At 39.9% G+C, this 24,943-nt stretch overlaps 1 protein-coding gene across 1 annotated transcript in view; it reads right to left on the bottom strand.

Moving 5' to 3' along the window:
- Positions 1-7,904: 7,904 nt before the first annotated feature.
- The window catches only part of skor2 (SKI family transcriptional corepressor 2), a 30,562-nt gene continuing 13,523 nt past the window's right edge, over positions 7,905-24,943 (bottom strand). Inside the window, exons 7-8 of the mRNA XM_051929782.1 lie at positions 19,541-19,608; positions 7,905-7,964 (exon numbers count right to left, since the gene is read on the bottom strand). Coding sequence (XP_051785742.1) covers positions 7,905-7,964; positions 19,541-19,608 — 128 coding nt within the window. The remainder of the gene's footprint in view (positions 7,965-19,540; positions 19,609-24,943) is intronic.

The following is a 24,943-nucleotide window of genomic DNA, read 5'->3' as shown; positions in this document are numbered from 1 at the left end:
GTGTCTATTACTGTTGTGAGAGAAGATGGCAGAACCTAATCAGGACAGAAAAAAGGAGAAGGTCCAGATGGACAACAACATAAGAGGAGGAGGACATCAGAGTGTATAGTGTGAGAAACAAGGTTGGCTTACAGGTTGGTTTCTTCCTTAAATGCACGCCAGATGCCAAGTGTCATCTGCAGCAGTGAAGAGATGACCCCAAGATGCTGGCCTTAGAGGCAGAGTTTCAAAGAAAATAAAAATACACAATGCCCTCTAAAATGTTTGGGACAAATACACATTTTTCCTTGATTTACCCCACTCTACTGCACAATTTAAAATCACAAATCAAGCAATTAATTTGTGATTAAAGTGCACATTGTGGATTTTAATTTAAGGGGATTTGCATACATGTAGAAATTACAAAACCACATTTTATACATGGGGTAAATCTAGGAAAAATGTGTCTTTATCCCAAACATTATGGAAGGCACTGTATTCGAAACTGGAAAATATGAAGATAAAGTTAAAATGTGCAAACATTTGGGATCACCAAGAAATACAGAAGTTCAATGGTGGAGTTCCAGGTGGTTCTAAACTTTTGCCCATTTTAACCTTTTATTTTTACTGTGCAAAATTTGGTTCAACAGTGTGCGAGATTGCGTTGGTTTGGACATGTGCAGAGAAGAGATGCTGGGTATATTGGGAGAAGGGTGCTAAGGACAGAGCTACCAGGCAAGAGGAGAAGAGGAAGGCCTAAGAGAAGGTTTATGGATGTGGTGAGAGAGGACATGCAGGTGGTGGGTGTGACAGAACAAGATGGAGAGGACAGGAAGAAATGGACGAATATGATCCGCTATGGCAGCCCCTAACGGGAGCAGCTGAAAGAAGAAGAAGAAGCATCAACCTGTTTAAGCCATTCTCCAAAGACTGGGGTAGTCATCCAAATGTGCTTGTTGGCTTTATATTCACACGGGAGAAACGTCACATTTTTAAAACAACGAGGCTTCGCCGACTTCCCAATGATAAGTGGCCGAAACTTTTCTGTCCCCGAGGCAAGACAGAAGACATGTAAGTGCTTGGTGTCACAGAGCAAGATGTAGAGGATAGGAAGATATGGAAAAAGATGATCCGCTGTGGCAACCCCTAATGGGAGCAGCCAAAAGAAGAAAAAGAAGAAGTGTGGATTTTGCAAAGCAGCCAAACACAAACACACAGTCAGCTTTACATATTAGTCAGACATTTTCTAACTTGTTTAGTTGTGAACAGGGTCACAGGGGGAACTGGAACCTATCCCAGCTAGCATGGGGCAGGAGGAAACCCAGGAGTGGGCACCAGTCAATCGCAGGGTGAACACACACACACACACACACACACACACACACAGGGTCAATTTAGTGTCGCCAGCCCACATAACCTGTATGTGTTGGGACTGTGGGAGAAAACCAGAGCAAACCCATGCAGAAATGGGGGGAACATGCAAACTCCACGCAGGAGTCCCTGGTCTCCTTACTGCAAGATAGCAGTGCTTCCAATGTACCACTGCACCACTGTGCCACCCTCTTTATATATTAAATTACACCTATCATTACAAGTTGCTTTACAGACCACATGCAATTGCTTACCAGCTTTTGTTTTATGTTATACAGCGCCACTTCTGTAACTGATAATAAACAGTCAAATATCTGCAGTTTTAATAGAGATTTTTAATTTACACCCACACATACACTAGCCCTGCTAATAAGCCTCCTCCTTTGCTGTTTCAGCTTCTTCAGAGGAGTGCACATGCAGTACATGCAGTACTGCTCCCTATGTGTGATAAGGCCTTCCCCAACTTTAATATTTCAGTGATTTGGTGACCTCTGCTGGACAACGACAGCACTGAATGTGTGTTTCTTACTTTTATACACATTGGCTGCATTCTCATTTAGTTAAGGTGGAAAGTCAGTTTGGCAGCTGCGTGTGTTCTTTCCAGGGCAGCGACAGTCTTCCATTTAATCTGAATTAATGTTCCGTCTTCAGCTGTTACCAAAGCTTTCGCTTTAAGTATTAATTTTATAACTCCCATCGTATCTATCTATCTATCTATCTATCTATCTATCTATCTATCTATCTATCTATCTATCTATCTATCTATCTAATAATAATAATAATAATTCATTACATGGGCGGCACGGTGGCGCAGTGGGTGGCGCTGCTGCCTCGCAGTTGGGAGATCTGGGGACCTGGGTTCGCTTCCCGTGTCCTCCCTGCGTGGAGTTTGCATGTTCTCCCCGTGTCTGCGTGGGTTTCCTCCGGGCGCTCCGGTTTCCTCCCACAGTCCAAAGACATGCAGGTTAGGTGGATTGGCGATTCTAAATTGGCCCTAGTGTGTGCTTGGTGTGTTTGTGTGTGTCCTGCGGTGGGTTGGCACCCTGCCCAGGATTGTTTCCTTGCCTTGTGCCCTGTGTTGGCTGGGATTGGCTCTAGCAGACCCCCGTGACCCTGTGTTCGGATTCAGCGGGTTGGAAAATGGATGGATGGATTCATTACATTTATATAGTGCTTTATCTATCTATCTATCTATCTATCTATCTATCTATCTATCTATCTATCTATCTATCTATCTATCTATCTATCTATCTATCTATCTATCTATCTATCTATCTATCTATCTATCTATCTTGGCATCCCGGCCAGTGTGCCAGTTCCAAAATGGTGCCTCTCACAGTGGTTATTCATGGAAGCATCTACATATGTTAACTCTGTTTCTCAGAGACCAGTAGCCTAGTCTTTCAAACTGGAATAAAGGTGTACGTGGCAGGTCTGAAACCAGGTTTCTATAAATAATAACCATTTTATTAAAGTGCATATAAATATACAAGCTGTTCCTCTGCTAGGAGCATGAACTGCTAGATTTCCTTTCAGACAGAACAATGGCATACACTTTTCTGACTGCATTTCCTGACCTGTGTCCTATAAGTATAAAATCAGAACTCAAAAGAAGTGTAAGAAGATATGCAAGCCTTATATAAAAAACATCTTATCCAAGAACTTTCTTCTGTATGTAATATCAATTTTTCTCTTTATTTTTGTGTGAACTTTAAATTATTTCAAATTTTAAAACAAAGATACTTGGGCTGTGGTATTCTGCATACGCGTCACACTGACTGCCTGAATCTTTCTATGAAGCAAGCCGAAGCCGCAGAAATCCGGAAATCTTGGAGAGACGCAGCTACACTCATAATCCACATAGGAATAACAAACATTCTTCTCGACTGAATCGTACTTTACAGTTTATTAATCCACATAAATGGAAAAGAAACTACAAGAACATTTCAAAATACATTTGTTGTTCACCATAACGCCATTTTTATATATTTTTTAAAAGTCTCCTTAGAGACAGTTCCCTTGGTTTCAGCAGCAAGTAGTAATCCTGAAAAGGGCCCGTGATGCAGCTTCTTTCCATGCATTTCCTATGGAATCATGGCATAGATTTAAATCCTCTGTGTTACTGTAGTTGTAAGGTCTTTGATCAAAAATGTTCTTCCCTTTACAGCTATTTGCCTGAAAAACAAAACCAAAAACGAAAAAAGAAAGGCCCCATTGGTAGGCCTAAATTTATATTTTTTTAAATATATCTACAGTTTTCCCACAATATACAACTGGTTACGTAACCCAACAAGTTTTTGCTTTTAAGAACGGAAAAAAAAAATATATATACATTTTGGAAGAAGAAGGAGTCACCAAGCTATTTTAATATCCAAAAAAAGTGTTCATCTTCATGTGCAACGTTTCTAGGTTGCTGTATCACACAGAAGTCCATGAATTGTTGTGAGGTCACTTGTGTTCAGGGTCTAGAGAGGTAAACCCCAGGTTAATGTATGACGTGGTTTCTTCCAGAAAGACACCGCAAAGTTCATCAGTCTGGCAGAGGATGATTATTATTTTCTTTTTTTTACAAGAGATGAGTTCCAAGCTTCCTGTGGAAAGGAAATGGAATGAGATGGGTAAATTCCTCAGGGCATACTGACACAAAATAAATTAGCACATGCCAGCCATCTCTTTAAGTTAATTTAAAAAAAAAACAATTACTAGCATTGCAGGCATTACTTCAATTAAACCAAATGCAAGTTTGCTTATGGAAAGACCGTGTCAACTTTTGTAAAGAAAAGGCCACTATAGAGAAATAGAAGTTGTCACACATGTGCTTCAGAGGATTCCCTCACGGATTCTGTCGAAGTACATAATAACATGAGGAGATGCTACCACTAACACTGTCTTCTCTTTTTTTCCCTTGTAGTGCCAAGAAACCACCCAATGAAGACACCTAACCCCACCATAAATGCCATAAATCCCGGATGTCCCAAAAGGAGATGTCGCTTTTGTCCCAAGCCTGCTTTGTCAAGCCAGACCACCTTTTGATTCAATAATACCCCAGACCAGGGGAGAAGCACAAAGACGCGCCTTTTTCATTCTGCCTTTTATTATTTTTCTCTCATCCTTGGATGAATAAAGGGGATGACCCAGTTGGTGTCCCAAAAACTCACCCCTTTTGAGTCTGTCATTACCGCACCCAACTACAAAGTGTAGTTGCAGCATGGCGGTGTATGTAGTGTTTGGAGCTGTTGCCTCTTGGATGCGACGTCCATAATTTTTTTGAAGTCTGGTGTGAACTCCGTAAGTTCTTTTACCTGTAGGTGGCAGCTTCTCTTTGGACTGGGTAGTGTCGACAAAATGCACAGTAATTAATTAAAAATGTTGACACTTTCCGCAAGATATCAGTATGACGTGTTTGCCTTTGATCCGTCGAAGTGCTTGTTAGAGACCTGCTAGTCACATGGATTAAATAGCAGGTAGTCACCTTTCTGACTTGAACAGATAAAAGTGAAGCTTCTTTCTCCTTCACTAACATATACCACCACTGAGCAAACACAAGGCAGACATGAGATTTTCCTATCCTCTGTCTCTGTCTCTGGTTCAAACCGCCAGCTTTAAACATGCATGCTGTTCTGTCGCGTGTTAGTAAAATGGTAGGCCATGAGGATAATAAAGTAAAGGACCAGAAGATGAATCCATAGCCGTAACACGTCAGAGTCACAATTAGAAAAAAAACATCAAACCAAAAGGCTAGTGAAAGTCACCAGTCAAGAGAAGAAGTGATCAACTCATAAATCACAAACGAGAGTCTGTTTAGTCACAGCGAAACTTTTAGAACTACATATCATCCACAATCCTGGATGCAGAAAGACATGCGATACCAGCTTAGAAACAATCGCATAAGTGACATCACACCACGAAACATCTAGAGTCACGCCAACTGGTGGGTCGTTGCGCCAAAGCAAGAAAAACAAAACGGTGTGCCCAAAAGTTTTCAAAATATAACAAATATCAAAGTGATCGTGCCATTGGATTTGCTGATGTTGAAAACAATCAGTAAAACTTTTTCTGAAGCCCAAAGATAATTAAGACCAGAAAAAAATCGGCAAAGAGTGACACATCATAACACAAACAGTATCCATACAACAATGGGCAGAAGGCAGCAACCACCTCTGGTTGGATCACCAGGGGCCTCATGTATAACGCCGTGCGTAGAACTCACACTATAACATGGCGTAAGCACAAAAGCGGGATTGTGCGTACGCACAGAAAAATCCAGATGCAGGAATCTGTGCGCACGCAAAAATTTCACGTTCTTCCACTACATAAATCCATATCAGCTTGAAAAGTAATGCACGTGCACGCGCCTTCTGTCCCGCCACAACTCCTCCCAGAATTACGCCTCTTTGAATATGCAAATCAATATAAATAGCCTTCTGTGAAAAGACAATGGGAAAAGCACGGGGGAAAATATAAGAATTTCAGCGAATACCAAGTGGAGGTAAAGGAAAAACGTACTATTTGTTGGTTTAAACAGTGATATAAACAACAAAAGGAAGTTGATCGAGTGACAGAGTGTCGGAAAAACTCAAAAGATCAAATTCACAAAGTCGCACAGTGCCCGAAATAAAAAAGAAATCACATATCAAAGTCGCTGTGAAAAGGCGACTCGTAGCCCACCGTCTGAGTGTCATATGAAAGCTTATTAGGGTACAGACAAAACAAATAGGCACACAGTGGGGAAAAAAGCACGAAATGTCAACTTTAATCTCGAAATTTCCACTTTAATCACATAGTTTATTTTGCCATTAAAGTAGAACATCATAAACTTCATCTTAAAATCGTTTATTTTACTAGTTTCTCAAGTAGCACGTTAAATGCTTTGTTCTGTATTTGATCTTCTATGTGCTCTATGTGTGTGAATCACTACGTGCTTCCGTTCTTTCTCTTTCTCCGACAGGACACAGAATCCATTACATTTGAGATATTACAGCTCTCTGAATAATTAAAATACTGAGATGTATACGTGATATCATTTTCATGATGATAGGAATGAAAGCATGTTATTAAACATGGGAACACGGTGGCGCAGTGCTTGTTCATATCTCACGCAAGAGGCTTGCTGCACTATGTGCGACTTTCGATGAAATAATTTATTACAGAAGTACTGTCTCTTTCAAACGTGCTTTTCTTTCTCCAAATACCCAATCGCCACACAATCAGCTCTGTAATAGACGTTAAGCCATCTGTAAGTTTAGAACGCCGATTCTTCAAAACTTTTAAGGAACACTGAAATATCTTCGTAGTACATGTTTAAGTATTCTATCCGTCTATCCTTCCAGTGTCGCGTCAGCACCAGCAATAATACAGCGCAAGGCAGGAGCTATCCGTGAACTAGCTATACGCTGCGGCACCGTGTCCTCACATGTTTAATTATTAACAATGCAGATTATTTAAATGAAGTTAAAGTTTTATCTGTATACTATAAGCAACATATTTTGCTACATTTCATCTTAAAAATGATATTGTCATCATACGCGCTTTATAAAGTAGCGCAGGTTGTGCAATATTATAACTGTAGAGTAAGTTTACAGTGAGGTAATTGTACTTATAAGTACAAACAGTTCTACAAGGAGCACTTGATGGACTGATTGAGTGCGTTTATAGTTCTTGGGATGAAACTGTTTCTGAAAAGCGAGGTCCGTACAGGAAAGGCTTTGACGCTTTTTGCCGTGGTTGAGGTAGTGTGTACTTGACACTGTATACCGATAATTCTCTTTCCGATCAGCTGCTGCTGTGATTCATACTCAGATACAGTGATATAAATACTCCGAGTGGTGCAGTGAGAGTAATATGGAAAAAGATAATCCGCAGTGGCAACCCTTAACGGGAGCAGCAAAAAGAAGAACAAGATGCAGTGAGCGTAACAACGCTAAAGCAGTTATGGTATTTGGAATATTATGGCTATTCCCTGGACCATTATATTGCTACAGGTTAATTACAATCAGATGCATTACACTAATAAACAATATGCAGTTAATTTCAGTGTATTTATAAAGCCGCGTCGGGAATGTGGAGCTAAGAAAGAAAGGGTGATCACACAGGAACAGTAGCACTGCTTTGACGCTGGGTGCCGCCAGTCTGCAAAACCGAGCGGAGAAATTGTGTACGCCAAGATATGAGTTACCGTGGAAATGTGCGTGGCTTTACGCCAAGTTTAGGTTTTATACATCGCGATTTGAGCGTGGAAACGGGAGTACGCAACATTTCTGTGCGTACGTACCGTTTATACATGAGGCCCCAGGTCTGGAAGTAACATTACAATCTCAGTATTTATTCAGAATTATCTTATTTGAAAACATCTGCTTTTTAGGGTTGACTGTGTATAGGATTAGCAGAGAACTGAAGGCAGACAGCAGAAAAATAACAAACATTTTTAAAAGGATAAGCTAATCTAGTCGGACGAGCGCTTTCAAAATTCTTCTTCTTGACTTTTCATTAATAAATACAATTCAGATCAAATTCCTTTCACATTTATAAATTATTACTTTGATAGTATTTACCTTTTAACTTTTGTTCAGATGAGTGCCAAGCTTCTCTTTCCTAATCAAGTTTGCATAGGGAATCTGCAACGAGACAAACACAAGCACAATGAGAAATTTTTCCCACATTCTCCCCCTGTTTGAGTGGGATCTTCCCTATCCTCTCAAAGACGTACATATTACATCAACTGTCATTTCTAAATTGCCCCCCCATATGAGTTAAGTGTGGGTATGTGTTTAATGTGCCCTTTGATAGACTGCTGCTTTGTTCAGAATAGTGTGCCATGTTGCTGACATTGGCTCTGGGCCCAAGACAAATGAAATTAGTGTGGTGCTGAGATGTCACCGGTTGCATGGCTGCACTCAGGTCCTAATCTGGGATCCTGTGTTGGTTTATCATGTGGATGGTGCGGCAATGCGTTGTATCAGCGTGTGCTCCTAACCTCTCCTCTCTCCTCCTCTTTACATTTTGCAACAAATTTCTATCACATGACCTCAATATCCATCCATCCATTTTCCAACCCGCTGAATCCGAACACAGGGTTACGGGGGTCTGCTGGAGCCAATCCCAGCCAACACAGGGCAGGAATCAATCCTGGGCAGGGTGCCAACCCACCGCAGGACACACACAAACACACCCACACACCAAGCACACACTACGGCCAATTTAGAATCGCCAATCCACCTAACCAGCATGTCTTTGGAAGGAAACCGGAGTGCCCGGAGGAAACCCACGCAGACACGGGGAGAACAAGCAAACTCCATGCAGGGAGGACCCGGGAAGCGAACCCAGGTCCCCAGGTCTCCCAACTGCGAGGCAGCAGCGCTACCCACTGCTCCACCGTGCCGCCCTGACCTCAATATGCTTCAGTCAATTCCATTTTCATTGAGGTTAGGATATGAAACCAGTCCTAAATGGGGGTCAGTCTGTCCCAGGGCAAAATCACACACACCAAAACTCCATGAAACTGAGCCACAGCAGAACCTCTAAGTAACAGTGGGGTGAAGACAGCTGATGCCAACAGGCTGAACAAGCTGATTAAAAAGGCTGGTTCTGTCCTGGGTGTCAGACTGGAGAACCTGGTGGAGGTGTCTGAGAGGAGAATGCTGAAAAAGCTTCTCGGTATCATGGACAACCCCTCTCACCCCATGCACGCCTCCTTGATGGGTCATCAGAGCACACACAGCAAAAGACTCATTGCCTCCAAATGCAGAACCGAACGGCACAGGAAATCCTTTCTACCTGTGGCAATAAGACTGTATAACTCTTCCTCATTCTGTAGGTGATCTTTTTCAGAATTTTTGTCATTAGGTCTCATTTGTTTTGTTTTTTTTATTATTTACTCATCTGTATGTTACTGAATGTTTGTTTCATCCCATCATCACATGCTGCTATCTCATTTATTCATGGCACAAACACTAAGTCACTTTTCATAACCACTTGCACTAATAATCTGTAGTTTTATTATATCTGTTATAGTTTTAGTTATAGTTGTTTGTTGCTTTGCACAAATTAGTTATACAGTTATAATACAAACTATTAGTTAGAGTTATTTGTTACTTTGTTTAGAGTTGTTATTCTGTTTGCACTATTACTACTGTTCTTTTTAAACTCTTGACTACCTTATCTTTATTCCTCTTGTTGCACTGAGCATGTATATGACAAAAGAATTTCCCTCGGGATAAATAAAGTTCTTATCTTATCTTATCTTAACCTAACCTGTGCGTTTATGAGGATGTGAGAGAAAACAAAGTATCTATCTATTATACAGCGCCTTTCATATCTATCTATCTGTTTTAAAAATATTATATTTACAGTATATCTGTTTACTTAGCAGACACTTATCTGCATCATAGCTCAGAAAAAAAATGAATGAAGACAAATGCCACTTGAACCATTCAAACGCACACACACTAAACCACAGGTACTGTTTTACAATGGTATTGCGCATTACAGAGTTAGGGAAAGTAAATATCACAGAAAAAAACAAAGTGTTCAAAAATTCAATTGTCAATTGTGACCACAAGTCCATGAAATTACCGCAAATGATAACATGATAAGTACTGCAGTAGGAATAAGCTCACAGTCGGATAACTACAAAAGTCCTCATTAGGGGCTTCAGGATTTCAGGCCTCTGGGGTTGAATATAACCTTTAGAGATGGGTCTATTAAAAAAACTGGAGTGTAAGAACATGCAAATTTAATATCCGTGACCATGAATTGGATTGAGTGGGTCTGAAAAGGCATGGATGGAATAATGGTGGTATGTGTATATATTATATATATATATATATATATATCATATAATGCTCCATCGTCCATAAGGGATGCTCTTATGATAAAGGTGTATGAGGGTGTGAGATACAAAAAATACAAAATAGAGCGAATGTCGCTTCATAATACTTCGGGTATTACCGTGTGGTCACGTAGGCACAACACATAGAAAAAAAAGGCTGTGTGCCCCGTGGTTACTTTCTCAGGTGGGCATTAGCATATCATAATCTCTTGGACCAATAGTGTGAGTTTTCCGCATTCGACTTATATGACCGACATTATAAAATACCGGAAATTATACGGTAAAATCAAGTCCCGACTTATCCGCGGGAGAACTTAAACGCGAGTATATACGGTAAATGTCCTGATAAATTAATATTAAATTAATCTTACTGTAATAAATTAATATTTTATAGACATATTTAATCTCAGCACATTGTCAGTATGAATTATTTTACATTAATGGGTTTAAAAGTTATATTTTATTTTAATATAATTTATGTGTGTTTTACCACTCAATAACATTAACAGATTCTATTTTTCATAGATAGATAGATGTGAAAGGCACTATATGACAGACAGACAGACAGACAGACAGACAGACAGACAGACAGACAGATAGATAGATAGATAGATAGATAGATAGATAGATAGATAGATAGATAGATAGATAGATAGATAGATAGATAGTATAAAAGACGGCCGGCAGCTTAGCACGGCCGGGACGCCCCAAAAATGGAAGTATGGGGGAAGGCAGCAACTATTGGACACTGCCTCCGACAAGACGCTAGATGGCAGCTCCCCTGGAGTGTAGAGGTTCCCTGGATTCCTGCAGGTGCCGCCAGGGGGTACTGTGGAAGGACCTGGGGAGTCATGCCTCCCTTGTAGCCCAGATGTACTAGGAAGTCACGTGGACAGAAGCCCTGATTAAAGAAGTTAAATTCTCTATCTAACCTGGAAGTGTGGCAAGTCACATAGGACAAAGAACAGAAGCACTTCCGGGTCTAGGACTATATAAAGGACTGCTGAAAATCCAGCAAGTGAGCCAGAGTCGGGTGGAGGTGGACAAAGCTTGCTGGGAGGTGTGGAGGAGAAAGAGAGAAAGAATATTGTGCTTATTGTATTTATTTGATTGTCCGTTGTGGCTGTGGTGCTTGGAGGGCACTGTACAAGAAGAAAAGTTAATTAAAAATACTTCTTGGTGCATTTATCCTGTGTCCTGCATGTCTGTCTATTGAGTTTATGAGGCAACAGTGCCACCTCTGCTCTACTTTGCTCCCCATAGTGATAAGACGGATGAAGGGGACAGTCAAGTGGATGGAGGAAGTAAGGATCTAAGGGTACAGGAGGGAATGGCAACATGGAGAAGTTCAGACAGATATGGAGGGGCAAAGTTGTGGAGAGCCTTAAAAGTTAACAGAAGAATTTTGAATTGAATGTGGAACTTAACTGGAAGCCAATGAAGCTGCTGCAAAACGGGAGAGATAAGGTGAATAGAGGGGGTTCTAGTAATGATCTGGGCAGCTGAATTCTGGACCAGTTGAAGCTTATAAAGAGATTTGCTAGAAAGACCAAAAAAAAAGGGAATTGCAATAATCCAGATGAGAAGTGACAAGGCTATGAACAAGGATAGCAGTGGTGTGGGGAGTGAGGGAGGGGCGAATACGATTAATCTTAAGCAGCTCGAAATATGGAGACCAGGAGATGTTATTGATGTGGGACTGAAAGGATGAAGTACTGTCAAGGATGACACCCAGACTCTTAACCTGTGGGGAAGGGGAGACAGAGGAAGAACAAATGAAAAATGATTAGTTTTGGATAATGTTGATTTTGTACCAATGAGGAGAACCTCAGTTTTGTCACTATTTCATTTAAGAAAATTTGAAGAAAACCAGGATTTGATTTCTGCTATGCAATCAATAAGTGAGGAGGGTGGAAAGGAAGCAGTAGGTTTGCTAGTGAGATAGAGCTGAGTGTCATCAGCATCACAGTGGAAGCTAATGTTATATTTACGAAAGATATTACCAATAGATAGATAGATAGATAGATAGATAGATAGATAGATAGATAGATAGATAGATAGATAGATAGATAGATAGATAGATAGATAGATAGATAGATAGATAGATAGATATGAAATACACTGTATGATAGACAGACAGCATCTTGCCTTTAGAAATGATGAACTTGTATGACAGGCAGGTTCCTAATGCACTCCAAATGATCTACAATGTCTAAACAAAGCTAATAAGATTTGACTAACCATCAATTGGAGAAACTCGTTCAAACCCTGCCTTACTAAAGTCTGTGTTTTATTACTAGAATCCAACCTGCCCTTATCCCCACTGTCTGGCTAACAGTAACTCGGCATAAAAGCCTAGACCAGCAAATTCAAAAATGTTTTTATACCAAAAGTGGAGTGTCTCAAGAAAAGCTAAATGACTGTAAAGGTATTTTTGCAAACCTGAAGGTGTGTTTACTAACCATTAGGACCTACACTGTCAAATGTCATGGTTCTACAGTACAAATGGTACACTCTTGTACTGCTATGTTGCATTTTTTTACTGCATGGGCATTCTATACTTGAAATTTCTCATTTTTGTACTCAAATATGCATTTTTAGTGAAAAAAATACATTGGAATGTCTATGCTGTAGTCGGATGTCTATACGGTATTTGAAATAGAAACCAGATGAGGTCATATTCTAATAGACCATTCATATACTGCCTATACCAGCTTTTGATGCAGGTGGTGGCCTACATAAGGACATACAATACACTGCAGCAAGTCACCTTACAACGTTCATCAGTTCTCAACTCAAAGGCATGCACTTGTCTTAATATAGAACAGGAACAAGGGCACAAAACAAAAGTTCCAAAATAGATTGCCCTCAATAATTAGAACTTCTACTTCTTCTTCATCATCATCTTTTCCCACTTCTATGTGGGGTTAATGTGCTTGATCAACTTCTCTATGCAGCTCAGTCCTGCACCTCCTCCCCAGCCAGACCCTTTTCCTTCAGATCTTCTTTTATTTTATCCATTCACCAGCCTTTTTTATTTTATCCATTCACCAGCCTTCTTTCCATAACCGTTTCCCAAATTTTCATTGTGTGTGACATCAGATATTTAGAAAAAAATTTGAAATCAAACCCTATACGTTATTGGCAAAATTAATAAATTGAATTTGTGGTCTGTAATTGAATATCTGACAGTGACAAAGAATGAATGAACTCTTCAAAGTAGAGATTCTTCAAGGTTCCACTACTTTGTAACAAATTTAGAATATTTTTGTAATAAACGTGGACTAGTGCTCATAAGCTGCAGTGTTGACAAGCTTGTTTAGTCCAAGCCCTCTCAAACTCAGGCCGTTTTGAAAAGTGTCTTGCTCTTTGAGTTACCTCTGTACTCATCCTGCTAGATCTCTCCTCTGTTTTCAACACAGATCCTCGTTGCCAGCCTCTCTGACTCTAGCACGACTGGGACTGCCCTCAGGTGGTTTGATGACTACCTCTTGGGGAGATCCTACTGTGTGTCAAGAAGTGGAGAGATGTCAAGAGCCCACCAGGCAAGCACAGAGGTGCCCCAAGGATCGGTGCTGGGCCATCTCCTCTTCTTTCTATACACCTCTTCACTAGGCCCTATCATCCAGTCCTATGGTTTTCCTAATTAGGGTAATTTTAATTATATGCAGCTGTACCTGTCATTCTCTCCAGGGGACCATATGGTATCATCTAGAATCTCTGCATGTCTCACTTTTATTGCAACTTGGAGGGAAGGAATGTCATCTCCAGCTCAACCAGGCAAAGGTGGACCTTCTTGTTATCCAGGCTCATCCTTCTATTTAGCACCCCATCTCTGTTCCGCTCAACTCACTATCATTAACACCAAGCTGAGTGGTGACCAAGGATCAGCTGTCCTTCAAAAAGCGTTTTACTATAGTCTTGCAGATTCACGCCATAGAACATCAGCAAGTTCATACTGGATCTGACAGAATATGTAGCAAAATTGCTGGCCTAGGCTGTGGTCTTTCATGTCTGGACTACTGTGGAGTGCTGGCAGGTGTTACCAAGTCACAGCAGATGATTCAAAATGAAGTAGCACTTCTGGCGGTGTTCACCCAGCCAATTCACTTCACTTTTCAGATCATTACTTTTGGCTCTCTGTAGCAGCATGTATTAAATTAAAAGCCATTGATAGTTGCATGGATGGTATTCAAGAGGCCAGCACCTATATATTATATATAATATATATATAATATATATTATATATATATATATTATATATATATAGTATTATATATATATAATATATATAATATATATATTATATAGTATATATATATATATATATATAATATATATAGTATATATATATATATATATATATATATATATATATATATATATATATATACACACACACATATACTAGCTGTCCCTTGTGGCTCTGCCCATGTAGTAGTGACACAGGGCAAACTTTAAAAATCAATAACATAATTTTAAAAAATGTAATTCTGGTGAAGCAAAAGGTTGGTACACTACAATGTCAAACCTTGGCACTGTATCTCATCGTGTTCAGCTCTGACAGGGAGAAAAGTACATGGCCATGATATCTCTGGCAATCAGCAGCTACCCTCTGAAACACACGTAGCTCTGATCTCTCTCACAAAAATGTCAAATGTTACTCCTTAACAATCTGTAGATGATAATGTATGCTGAACAAATTGGTTTCACTAGCTAAGCAGAGGCAAGATATGCTCCAACACGTGACAAGAGGTTGACCGACTCGAATCGAGGCTGATGCGTAAGTGAAGAGGGCCCTGCCCTGCAGCCTCTCTGTTGCATTTGCGCCAATAAATCGGTACCACAAACAAACTATGATACTTAGCGTGATGAGAGAAGTTACAAAATTAACCGGAATGTTCAAGCAAATTACAGAAAAAAACCCGATCTAAATCCGTTAAGTAGTTCGCTCATGAGAAACAGACAGACAGACAGACAGACAGACGATGGATTTCATACATAGATAGATAGATAGATAGATAGATAGATAGATAGATAGATAGATAGATAGATAGATAGATAGATAGATAGAGGCAGGTGGCCGGGCCCATATCTTCTGTGGGAGCAAGGATGGGAAACCCAGTATCTCCCCCTGGATGCTAGATGGCAGCCTCCCTGGGTTGCAGCGGTGCCTCGAACTCCCCCAGGGCTTCATGGGGGTTGGAGTTTTGTGCAGCCCTGTTGGGTTCCACAGGCGCCGCCAGGGGGTACTACAGCTGGGACTCCTGAGCCCATCTGGGCAGCATATTCGCCACACCCAGAAGTGCAGCCGGATGTCGGCAATCAAGCACCCGGAGCACTTCCGGGTGCCCAATAAAAGGAGCCAGTGACCACCACTCAGTGGCCAGAGTCGAGTGGAGGAGGACGAGCTTGCCTGGGAGGAGTGGTGGTGCAGGAGAAGAAGTGTGCGGTATACTTGGTGCTTTTGGGACTGTGTTGTGCCTATGGGGATTACGGGGAAGACGTGCCCCACAGGTGAAGAAAATAATAAGTTTATTTATTTTATACATGTGCCTCAGGTGTGAATCTGTGTCAGTTTGGGCGCATATATAGCACCTTTCTACAATATATATATATTGAGACACTTGTGTGGTCCTATGCACCTTCTTGTCCACTCAGCGCCTGGTGATGCCACCTCTGCATGGTATCAAATCTCAATCCAGACTCTTTTCCTGTGTAGCTCCTAGCTGGAGGAACAAACTGCCCACCTCCATTCCTACATCTGACTCCCTCAGTGTGTTTAAAAACACTTTGAAATTAAATTAGGCATGTATGAAAATTCTGAAAAAAGATGAAGGAGGAAAAATATCCTGAACATGTTAAGCCTTAATGCTGTCAAGACATTGGTGTCTCAATTTCACTTTATAAGTTTTTTTTTTATTATGCTGTGGGATTCTTCAAAGCTTGTCAAAATTTCAGTTATGTTGGAACTTCATCAGACTATTTGCCTGCCATTTACATTAACACGTTTTGGACAGAGTGCCAATAAGTCCATTTACAGTGGACAACATGGAGACAATAATGAAGCACAGCATTTATTAGGGTCATTGTAAATGCTCATCCATATACATAAAGATATATTTAACAGATGCTGAAAAGTGAAATTTTATAATTGTAATTTGACAAGTATTTTAAGTGCTTTGTTATTAAAGTTTCTTTTGTGATAGGTAATGACAAGTACATAGTGGATATTTTCAAGAGGGTATCTATAATTTGGAGCTTGAATGTGTTTTTTTAATTTCTGTTGTCCCTGAACAATTCTGATTGGGGGTTTCACAATGGGTCTGTTAATATGTTAATATAACCTGTCCTGCATGCACGTCAGAAGATCACCCTCCATGTTCTACCCAGGTATGATATACCACCTCTGGCTGAGAGGGGGCGCTGCCGTTAACTGTTATGTCTTTTTCATCCCCCACCAACCAATGAGAACAAATGACTCCACCTCTTTGGGTCCCTGGGCTATAAAAACACGACCACCCAAAAGGAGGTGTCACTTCTCTCCAGGCCGACCAGAGCTAAGGAGCTCCATAACCTTCAGACGGCAGACGAGGAAGCCATCATAGCACCAGCCATGTTATTCTGGTGGCCGTAGTGTTTGTTTGGTTTCCTTTTTCGCCATTTTTTTTTCGCACCCCAAAATATATTTTTGTTTGAGCCTGTTATTCCCTCGAATGACCACATACTTTAATTCTTTTGTATGGGTTTCTTATCTTTAAACAACAACAAAAGATAAATCTTCAAAAGAAACCCATATATACGTGTGACAAGAAGTAAGCGTGCAGCACATCACTTATGCTTTTCTTGTCTTTCTAACTTGAAAAAGCCAGATCACTCTTTATGTATTGGCAAGTACACTCTGTGATAGAAGGCCAGGAACTCTGCCCCGCCGGGATGCCTGGAGGAAGGAGGAACCGGGAGAGCGGCACTTCTTTTCCCTGGGTACCTGGCCGGTACTTGATCCCTGGGGCACAGCACTTCCGGGACACCAGGAAGTGCTGACAAACCAGAGATGGTTTATGCCCGGAGTGCTTCCGGGTGCAAGGGCATCACTTCCGCCACACTCTGGGGAGTGCTGCCGGAAGTCGGTCATCAGGCACCTGGAGCACATCCGGGGCTGAATAAAAGGGGCCGCCTAACTCCATTCGGGGAGCTGGAATCGGGTGGAAGAAGGACGGAGCTTGCAGGACAGGAGTGGAGGCGGCCAAAGGAGCCAAGGATTGTGAACTGTAAATATTGCATATAATTGCTGTAAATAAATGTGTGTGTGTTGGACACTGCATTGTCGTGTCTGTCTGTGGCCGGGATAGCTTTTACAACTCTTAAAAATAAAGTTGCCAGAGTGGTTCTTCAGAGCGATGCCATAGGGGAAGCATTTTCAGTTCCCAAAAGAGTCACTCACATGAAGGTTCCAGAAAGAACCTTGAATTATTTAAACTTGCAACAGGCTCCATATAGTAAACAACAAAGACTAGATGGTCACACATTTGTGAAATACGCTGCATACAGTCACCCAGACTAAGTCCATGTTTTCTTAATCTGTTAGAGTCCTGCTAGGTAGCCTTTCATACATTCAAGATTTTTAATTTTTTTCTGCATATTAAGAAGTTTTTCAAAGCATAAAGAACCAGCTTCATATGCAAAGAACCCATCTGAGAATGAAATGGGTCATTGTCAAGCAACGGCTCTATGAGGGATGACACAACCCAGGAAATAACCAAATAGTGCCATCAACTCTTTGAGGACTGAATATTTTTTCCCAAAAGCAATGGTTTCACTCAGAAGTCAACATAAAACGTCGGTTGCTGCATGCTGTGGCTATCAGATTGCCAAGAATGAGCGGCTTGCTTGCTGCCAGGCTGTCTTTGCATGGCTGGGACATGGTCACAGTGCATTACAATCTGGTTTCTACCTCTTATCATTGTTAAGTGATAAGTTCTCCCTAGCGGACATTCTTAGTACCACGACTAGCTGGGAACTGATCAGCTGAAGCTGGAACCTCACATTCATCTTCGATCGCTTCAATCAAACACTTGAGTCCAGCAAGTCATAGTCCAGTTCAGAGATACTAGGCAACAATGTCGTCCACAGAGTATTTTGCTTTACACATTCGCTTTAATCTCTCACCAAATGTCAGCACCATTTTTGCCATTGTGTGCGCCTTGCTACTCATGAGAGTGCAGGGAATCTCGGTCAAACGAATGAATCTAACTTTCTTTCTAGCAACGAGAGTCCAACTAAAATGTAATGGTGGGTTTTGGCCACAGTTTACAGGTGATTACCATCATCAACTCCTCCTTTGGACAAAAGTCAACATCAGCCCTGAAAGAGTTAAAGAAGCAGTGTTTTTAAGAGTGTAGGCCGGAGGTGGTGCTGGCGGCTGTGAGGCTGACAATCTGTGCTGGTATCTGGAAGGTTGTCGGTGCAAATCCTATTACTACTAGAAGCGATCCTTCTCTGGGTCTAGTCTGAAAATTGCTCGAAGGGCATTGTACAATGGCTGTCCCTACACTCTGACCTCCAAAGGCCATATGAACAGACAATTTCTCCTCAGGGATTACTTAAGTATATCAAAAAAAAAAAAAAGACATATGGTGATCCTTAAGTGGTGATAACAGTTTGTTGCTTAGTTATCATAGGCACGTTGACAGCTTAACAGATATTTAAGAGTAAGAGTATGTTAACTTATATTAAAAGTCAGTTAGTCATTCCACTTAGTCCTGATCAGGGTCGCATGGGTCTGCTGCTGCAAGGAAGGAATAAACCCTGGAGAGGGCACCAGTCCATCACAGGGCAAACACACACACCCACCACACACAAACATGGGCCCATTCACCTAACCTGCATGTCTTTAAACTGTGGGAGGAAGCCGGAGCAACCGGAGGAAACCCACATAGACACGGGGAGAACATGGAAACTCCACACAGGGAGGACCTGAGACTCGAAACCTGGTCTCCTTACTACCTCCCTTATATAAAAGTGACTCATAATAAAATCCAAATCTGACTCAAACTATGAGTTCATAATTTTCCCCTTGCAATTGAGCAGATAATGAAAGGCACTATATGACATATAATGGAAGGTGTTATGCATATTTAGATTCGAAATATTTTCCCTTACACTGCTTTTGTCATTTCTGAGGCCCTTTGAATAAAAAAGACTGACAATTATATAAATCTCCTGCTGAGATCTTTTTCAATAACTTAGATTTGCAATTATTTTTGTAGCAGTGTGTAGTAATTGATAAGGAATTTGATTCACAACACTACATTACTTGTAATACATAAGTACAATAAAGATGATGCCATGCTTGCTATTTACCATTTGCAGTTGCTGTACCATCTCTTCTCTGTATGCCAGCTCCCTCTTCATTTGGTCTTGGAAGTTATCTGTTAGAACAAAAAGATTCATGAGTGATAAAAAAAAAATGCTTCTCAAAGCTCAATTCGTAAACTGCCATCCATAAATCTGTTTTATGTTCTATACAGCATAGAGTGCCAGCCCTGTCTTACTGTCAGCCACCAAATGAATTCAAAGGCTGAGGTCGCAGCATGTTGTTGAAGCCTGCTTGTGAGTTTTTTCTTCAGCCAAAGTATCGGTGCTTTGTAAAGGCCATGAAATATGAAGAAGCTTAAATGATTTGGCATTTACTTTGCGTGCATCAACTGTATTTGGCCACAAGTACATGAATGCCCCCTCCAAATTATTGAATTATGATGTTTCAATGTTAATAGGTCCATAAAATCAGCACATAGCCATGCAATCTCCATGGACAGACATTATCAGTGGAATAAGTATATGTAATGTGAATTTTAGAGCATAGATGGAAGTCTTTAATTTGCCAGTTTATAACGCTAAGTATTTGCATATTTTATGTGAATAGTTCTGGAATATTTATGCATCTTTTGAATTTTCTGCTATGGAGTATTATAGTATTGCTTTACTAAAATGGCTCTATGAAAAACGTGGCTAAAAAGCATCACACACTTGAAGAACATTCTCAGGCACAAATTTTAATGTCGTTTTTATTTCCACTGGATGTCGCTGTTGCTGCATTTATGCACATTGCACTTTAAAAGGCGACGTGGATCTGCGTGACTCCGCCAAAGACACTACATTGTTTTACTTAATATTTAATTGTCTGTTTTTCCATCTTATTTCTTTAAAGCAAAAGAAAAAAGAAAAACTAAATTTTTAGGGGCCCCAGCAGTAGTGACAAACATATCAGCGCATAAACACCGGAAAATAGCGAATGGCGAACTCGGCGAAGTTTTCTTTCACAGGCAGTTTTCATTGTTACGGGTGGTTTAATGTTCCTTCATTTTAGCTTACACAAATGATGCTGTTTGTTCATGGTTTTCTTTTAACAAGGTGTGTTTGTGCATATTTTATTCCTGCTTATTTTATTAGTCAAATCCTTGTGTTTCATGTATTAATATATAATATAATTAACAGGCATTATGTAGTGTTTAATGTTTGATATTGATTTGCATAAATTGATATTTATTTTAGTTTTGCACCTATTATTATTATTATTGTTATTATTATTATTTGTTGTTGTTGTTTCTAAAATATTGATATTATTATTGTTATGATTAAACATGACCTTTTTTATTTTCTTTTGCTTTATTAAAAAATCTGTTATTATTATTTGTTACTAAAATATTGATATTATTATTGTTATGATAAAACATAAACTTTTATTACTTTTTTTTCTTTTGCTTTATTAAATAACACTATAGGTTCATTAAAGTAAAGTGACGTACTGCATATTTGGTCTTGAGGGGCTGCACAGGCTGTAACGCATCTAACAAATTTCTTTCTGTTAATGGAATGTCATTTCATTAAAGAGCTTGTTACTACGCTCTAGCCGAGGCATCGCAAATTTTTCCAATACATATCCTAGACAATACTTGTTTTGGAGCTAACATTTAGTCCTTAATCTTCTTCAACTTTATTCTCTCCTGTTTTTTACGTTAAAACACAGGTCCGTTGGCTACTTTGTCTTTTGCACCTTTGTGTTAGTTCGCTTTTGGTTAAGTAAAGTGAAACTATTCAGATCGTCAGGAAGCACAAAACAAAAGAAAAATGCGGGAAATTAATAATATCTATGTCTTAATATAGATCTATCTATTACATATCACCTATTATGCTATGTCTTTCCTATCTAACTCTCTACATAAGTATTATACTAAATTTGTTTAGAGATCAGAAACAATTAAGTATTACGAATAAGCAAAAATAGAGGAAACTGGGAAGGGGCAAATACTTTTTCATGGCTATCTATCTATCTATCTATCTATCTATCTATCTATCTATCTATCTATCTATCTATCTATCTATCTATCTGTCTGTCTGTCTGTCTGTCTGTCTGTCTGTCTGTCTGTCTGTCTGTCTGTCTGTCTGTCTGTTCCTTTTTTATCTAACTGTATATTGTAAAATGTCTTCTACATTATTATGTTTCTCTTTTTATAGAACTATTGATTTTCTACTGAGGGTGGCACGGTAGTGCAGTGGGTGGCGCTGCTGCCACACAATTAGGAAACCCGGGTTTGCTTCCCTGGTCCTCCCTGCGTGGAGTTTGCATGTTCTCCCCGTGTCTGCGTGGGTTTCCTCCGGGTGCTCCGATTTCCTCCCACAGTCCAAAGACATGCAGGTTAGGTGCATTGGTGATTCTAAATTGTCCTTAGTGTGTGCTTGGTGTGTGTGTGTGTGTGTGTGTGTGTGTGTGTGTGTGCGCGTGCCCTGTGGTGGGCTGGCGCCCTGCCCAGGGTTTGTTTCCTGCCTTGCACCCTGTGTTGGCTGGGATTGGCTCCAGCAGACCCCCGTGACCCTGTAGTTAGGATATAGTGGGTTGGATAATTGATGGATGGATGGATATTATATTTGACTCTGTGATGGACTGGCACCCAGTGTAGGGATTGCTCCTGCCTTGAGCCTGTTGTTCCTTGGGGTCGGCTCCAGCTTCCTCACGATGCTGCTCTGTATAAGCAAATTTAAAAATGGATGGATGATGAATTATTATTATTATTATTATTATTATTATTATTATCTCATCATCTTAAAGTGCTTTTCCTGGGGAGGGTTGCAGTGTTTTATTATTATTATTACAATTCCATTTTAGTATTAATTGAAATACTTAAGTATAATAAAAATGATGCATTGATAGTTTTCTTTTCTTCTAGAAGAATCTAAAGAGCAGAATACTTTTTTCATTACAGACACTGAGACATCTGGACCTGAATTCTGGAGAGATACATCAGGTATCATTTTTGAACTCTGTTATGTAATTTAAACCCTTATATTAAATGAGAACATTAAATTTAAATTCTATCTATCTTTCTATCTATCTGTATTACATAGTAACTTTAATAAAACAACTTCATTTGAACTTTATATTCAAGGCAGGCTCTATTGTTAGCATGAAGCTGGACAGTTTAACATCTGTGGCAGAGCGACGGGCACTCAGCAGGCTCCTGTCAATCATGGAGAATCCACTGCATCCACTAAACAGTGTCATCTCCAGACAGAGGAGCAGCTTCAGCGACAGACTGCTGTTACCATCCTGCTCCACTGACAGACTGAGGAGATCGTTCCTCTCCCACACTATGCGACTCTTCAATTCCACCCGGGGGTGTAAACGTTAACATTTAACATTATACATAGTTATTGTCTGTTTTTCACCTGCATTATTATAATTCTTTAATTTAATATTATTTATTGTATCATTATGCTGCTGCTGGAGAATGTGAATTTCCCATTGGGATTAATAAAGTATCTATCTATCTATCTATCTATCTATCTATCTATCTATCTATCTATCTATCTATCTATCTATCTATCTATCTATCTATCTATCTATCTATTCACTTTATATATAAAATATAGCAATATGCACAGTATGTTGCAAATCAGCACTTTCAGTTAATTACCATCAGTCCTGGAACTCTACTGTGGCTGCAGGTTTTCATTCTAACTGTTCTTTTCATTAGTGATCAGTTTTTGCTGCTAACTTCTTTACCCTTCATTTTAATTGCATGCTGTTTTTAAGATTCAGTCCTCTGAATTGCTTCATGTTTTATTTTTTCTTAAATTTTATCCAAACTGAAATGAGATGTGAAGTAACTCAAGGTCGGAGCCTCAAACTCCAATTTCACTCTAACCAGTTTGTCAATGAGAAGCCGATTCTTATTGTTAATTAAGTCCATTATTTAGTTCTATGGTTTGCTGGGGCTCCCATTCTGCCACAGCAGGCATTTCCACAGCTGCTGATTTTCTTTTTCTTAAGGGCACCATTAAATGTGTTGTCGACCTGAGCAGATCAAAATTCCCGGGACCTTCACCTTTCTTTATTTTCAGACATTGTAAGGTGGACACAGGTTGCTGGCCATGTGTTATCTTGTTTTGTATCTCATTATTGTTTGGCTGCTAATAATAGAAAAAATAAATAAGAAGTCTGAGTGTTAAATGGCAAGTCAATTAAAATGAAGGCAAAATAAGATAATAGCAGCAAAAGCTGATTACTGATTAAGGAAGGAGTTAGAATGAAAACCTGTAGTCTCACTGAAGCCATACGTTTGAGAATGACGTCTGGCCCCACAAGACTATTAAACCTGCAGCCACAGCAGCACTCCTGGACTGGAGTTGGAATCCCCTGATGTAAATAGAAGTTTGGTGAGGGGGTCAAAAATTTTCTATCAGGTTAAGTTAAGATTCTGATTTTATGATGTGGTGACTATGAGGCTAAAAATCTGTGCCAGTATCCGGAAGGTTGCTGGTTCAAATTCTCATTACTGCCAAATGGGATCCTACACTGCTGGGCCCTTGAGCATGGCCCTTAACCTGCAGTTGCTCCAGGGGTGATGTACAATGGCTGACCCTGTGCTCTGAGCCCAAGGGTTATGCAAAAACTGACAAGTTCCTGATGCAAAAAATTGTATAAGATGAAATAAAGAACAAAAAAAAAAAAAAATGTTGAGAAACGTTAATTTCAGAATGTTGCCTGTATGCGTGCCTCTGTAAAACTGGGACTAATTTTTCACAGATTCAAATTACAATTTTGTGGGGAAAATCATGCTTTTTTATATTGAGTCAGGCTTCTGGATGTCTACATCATATCACACATACAAGATATCCTCCCTGAAGGCTGATTCTACGAAGAATCGAGAAAAGGCTGATATTAGCAAGGTGTGTGTATGTGTTATCTGTGGAAGATAAAAATAGATTTTCAAATCTTAAAATTGCAACATTCTCACCAACAACGATAAACCTAGTAGGTCACATCTTTCAAGTTTTCGGCAAATTGAGAAAATGATGTCACCCCTATAATATATAGATATGCGTCCCACCATCATGGTGTCATCAGATGTGACTTAGAGTGCCCCTTGGTGGACTGGTGTCCAGTGCAGTCTTAGTTTCAGCTTTAAGATCAGTGCCTCACCATCTCTACATGGCTCTATATTCAATTAAGCCTCATTAAGAAAATGGCTAGTTTTCAGCAAATTGACAAAATGATGTTGCCCCTATAATTAACAATCTCTAGATTTCATTCTTCCTGAGATTCACATACACAATATTATTTCTTTTCATATGAATCAACAACACCAGCCATTTAAATCATGCAGTTGCAGCATTTAAATCACGTGATCGTAATCTGACGTTTTCATTGGTAGGCGGTCTTTCCTTATTGGTCAGTGGCATTGCTAGGTTTTTGTCTTGCACTTT

This window comes from Erpetoichthys calabaricus, chromosome 7, assembly GCF_900747795.2.
Source record: "Erpetoichthys calabaricus chromosome 7, fErpCal1.3, whole genome shotgun sequence".
NCBI classification, from domain to species: domain Eukaryota; kingdom Metazoa; phylum Chordata; class Cladistia; order Polypteriformes; family Polypteridae; genus Erpetoichthys; species Erpetoichthys calabaricus.
The sequence above is the reverse complement of the archived record's forward strand: the minus strand, read 5'-3'. Positions and strand labels throughout refer to the sequence as shown.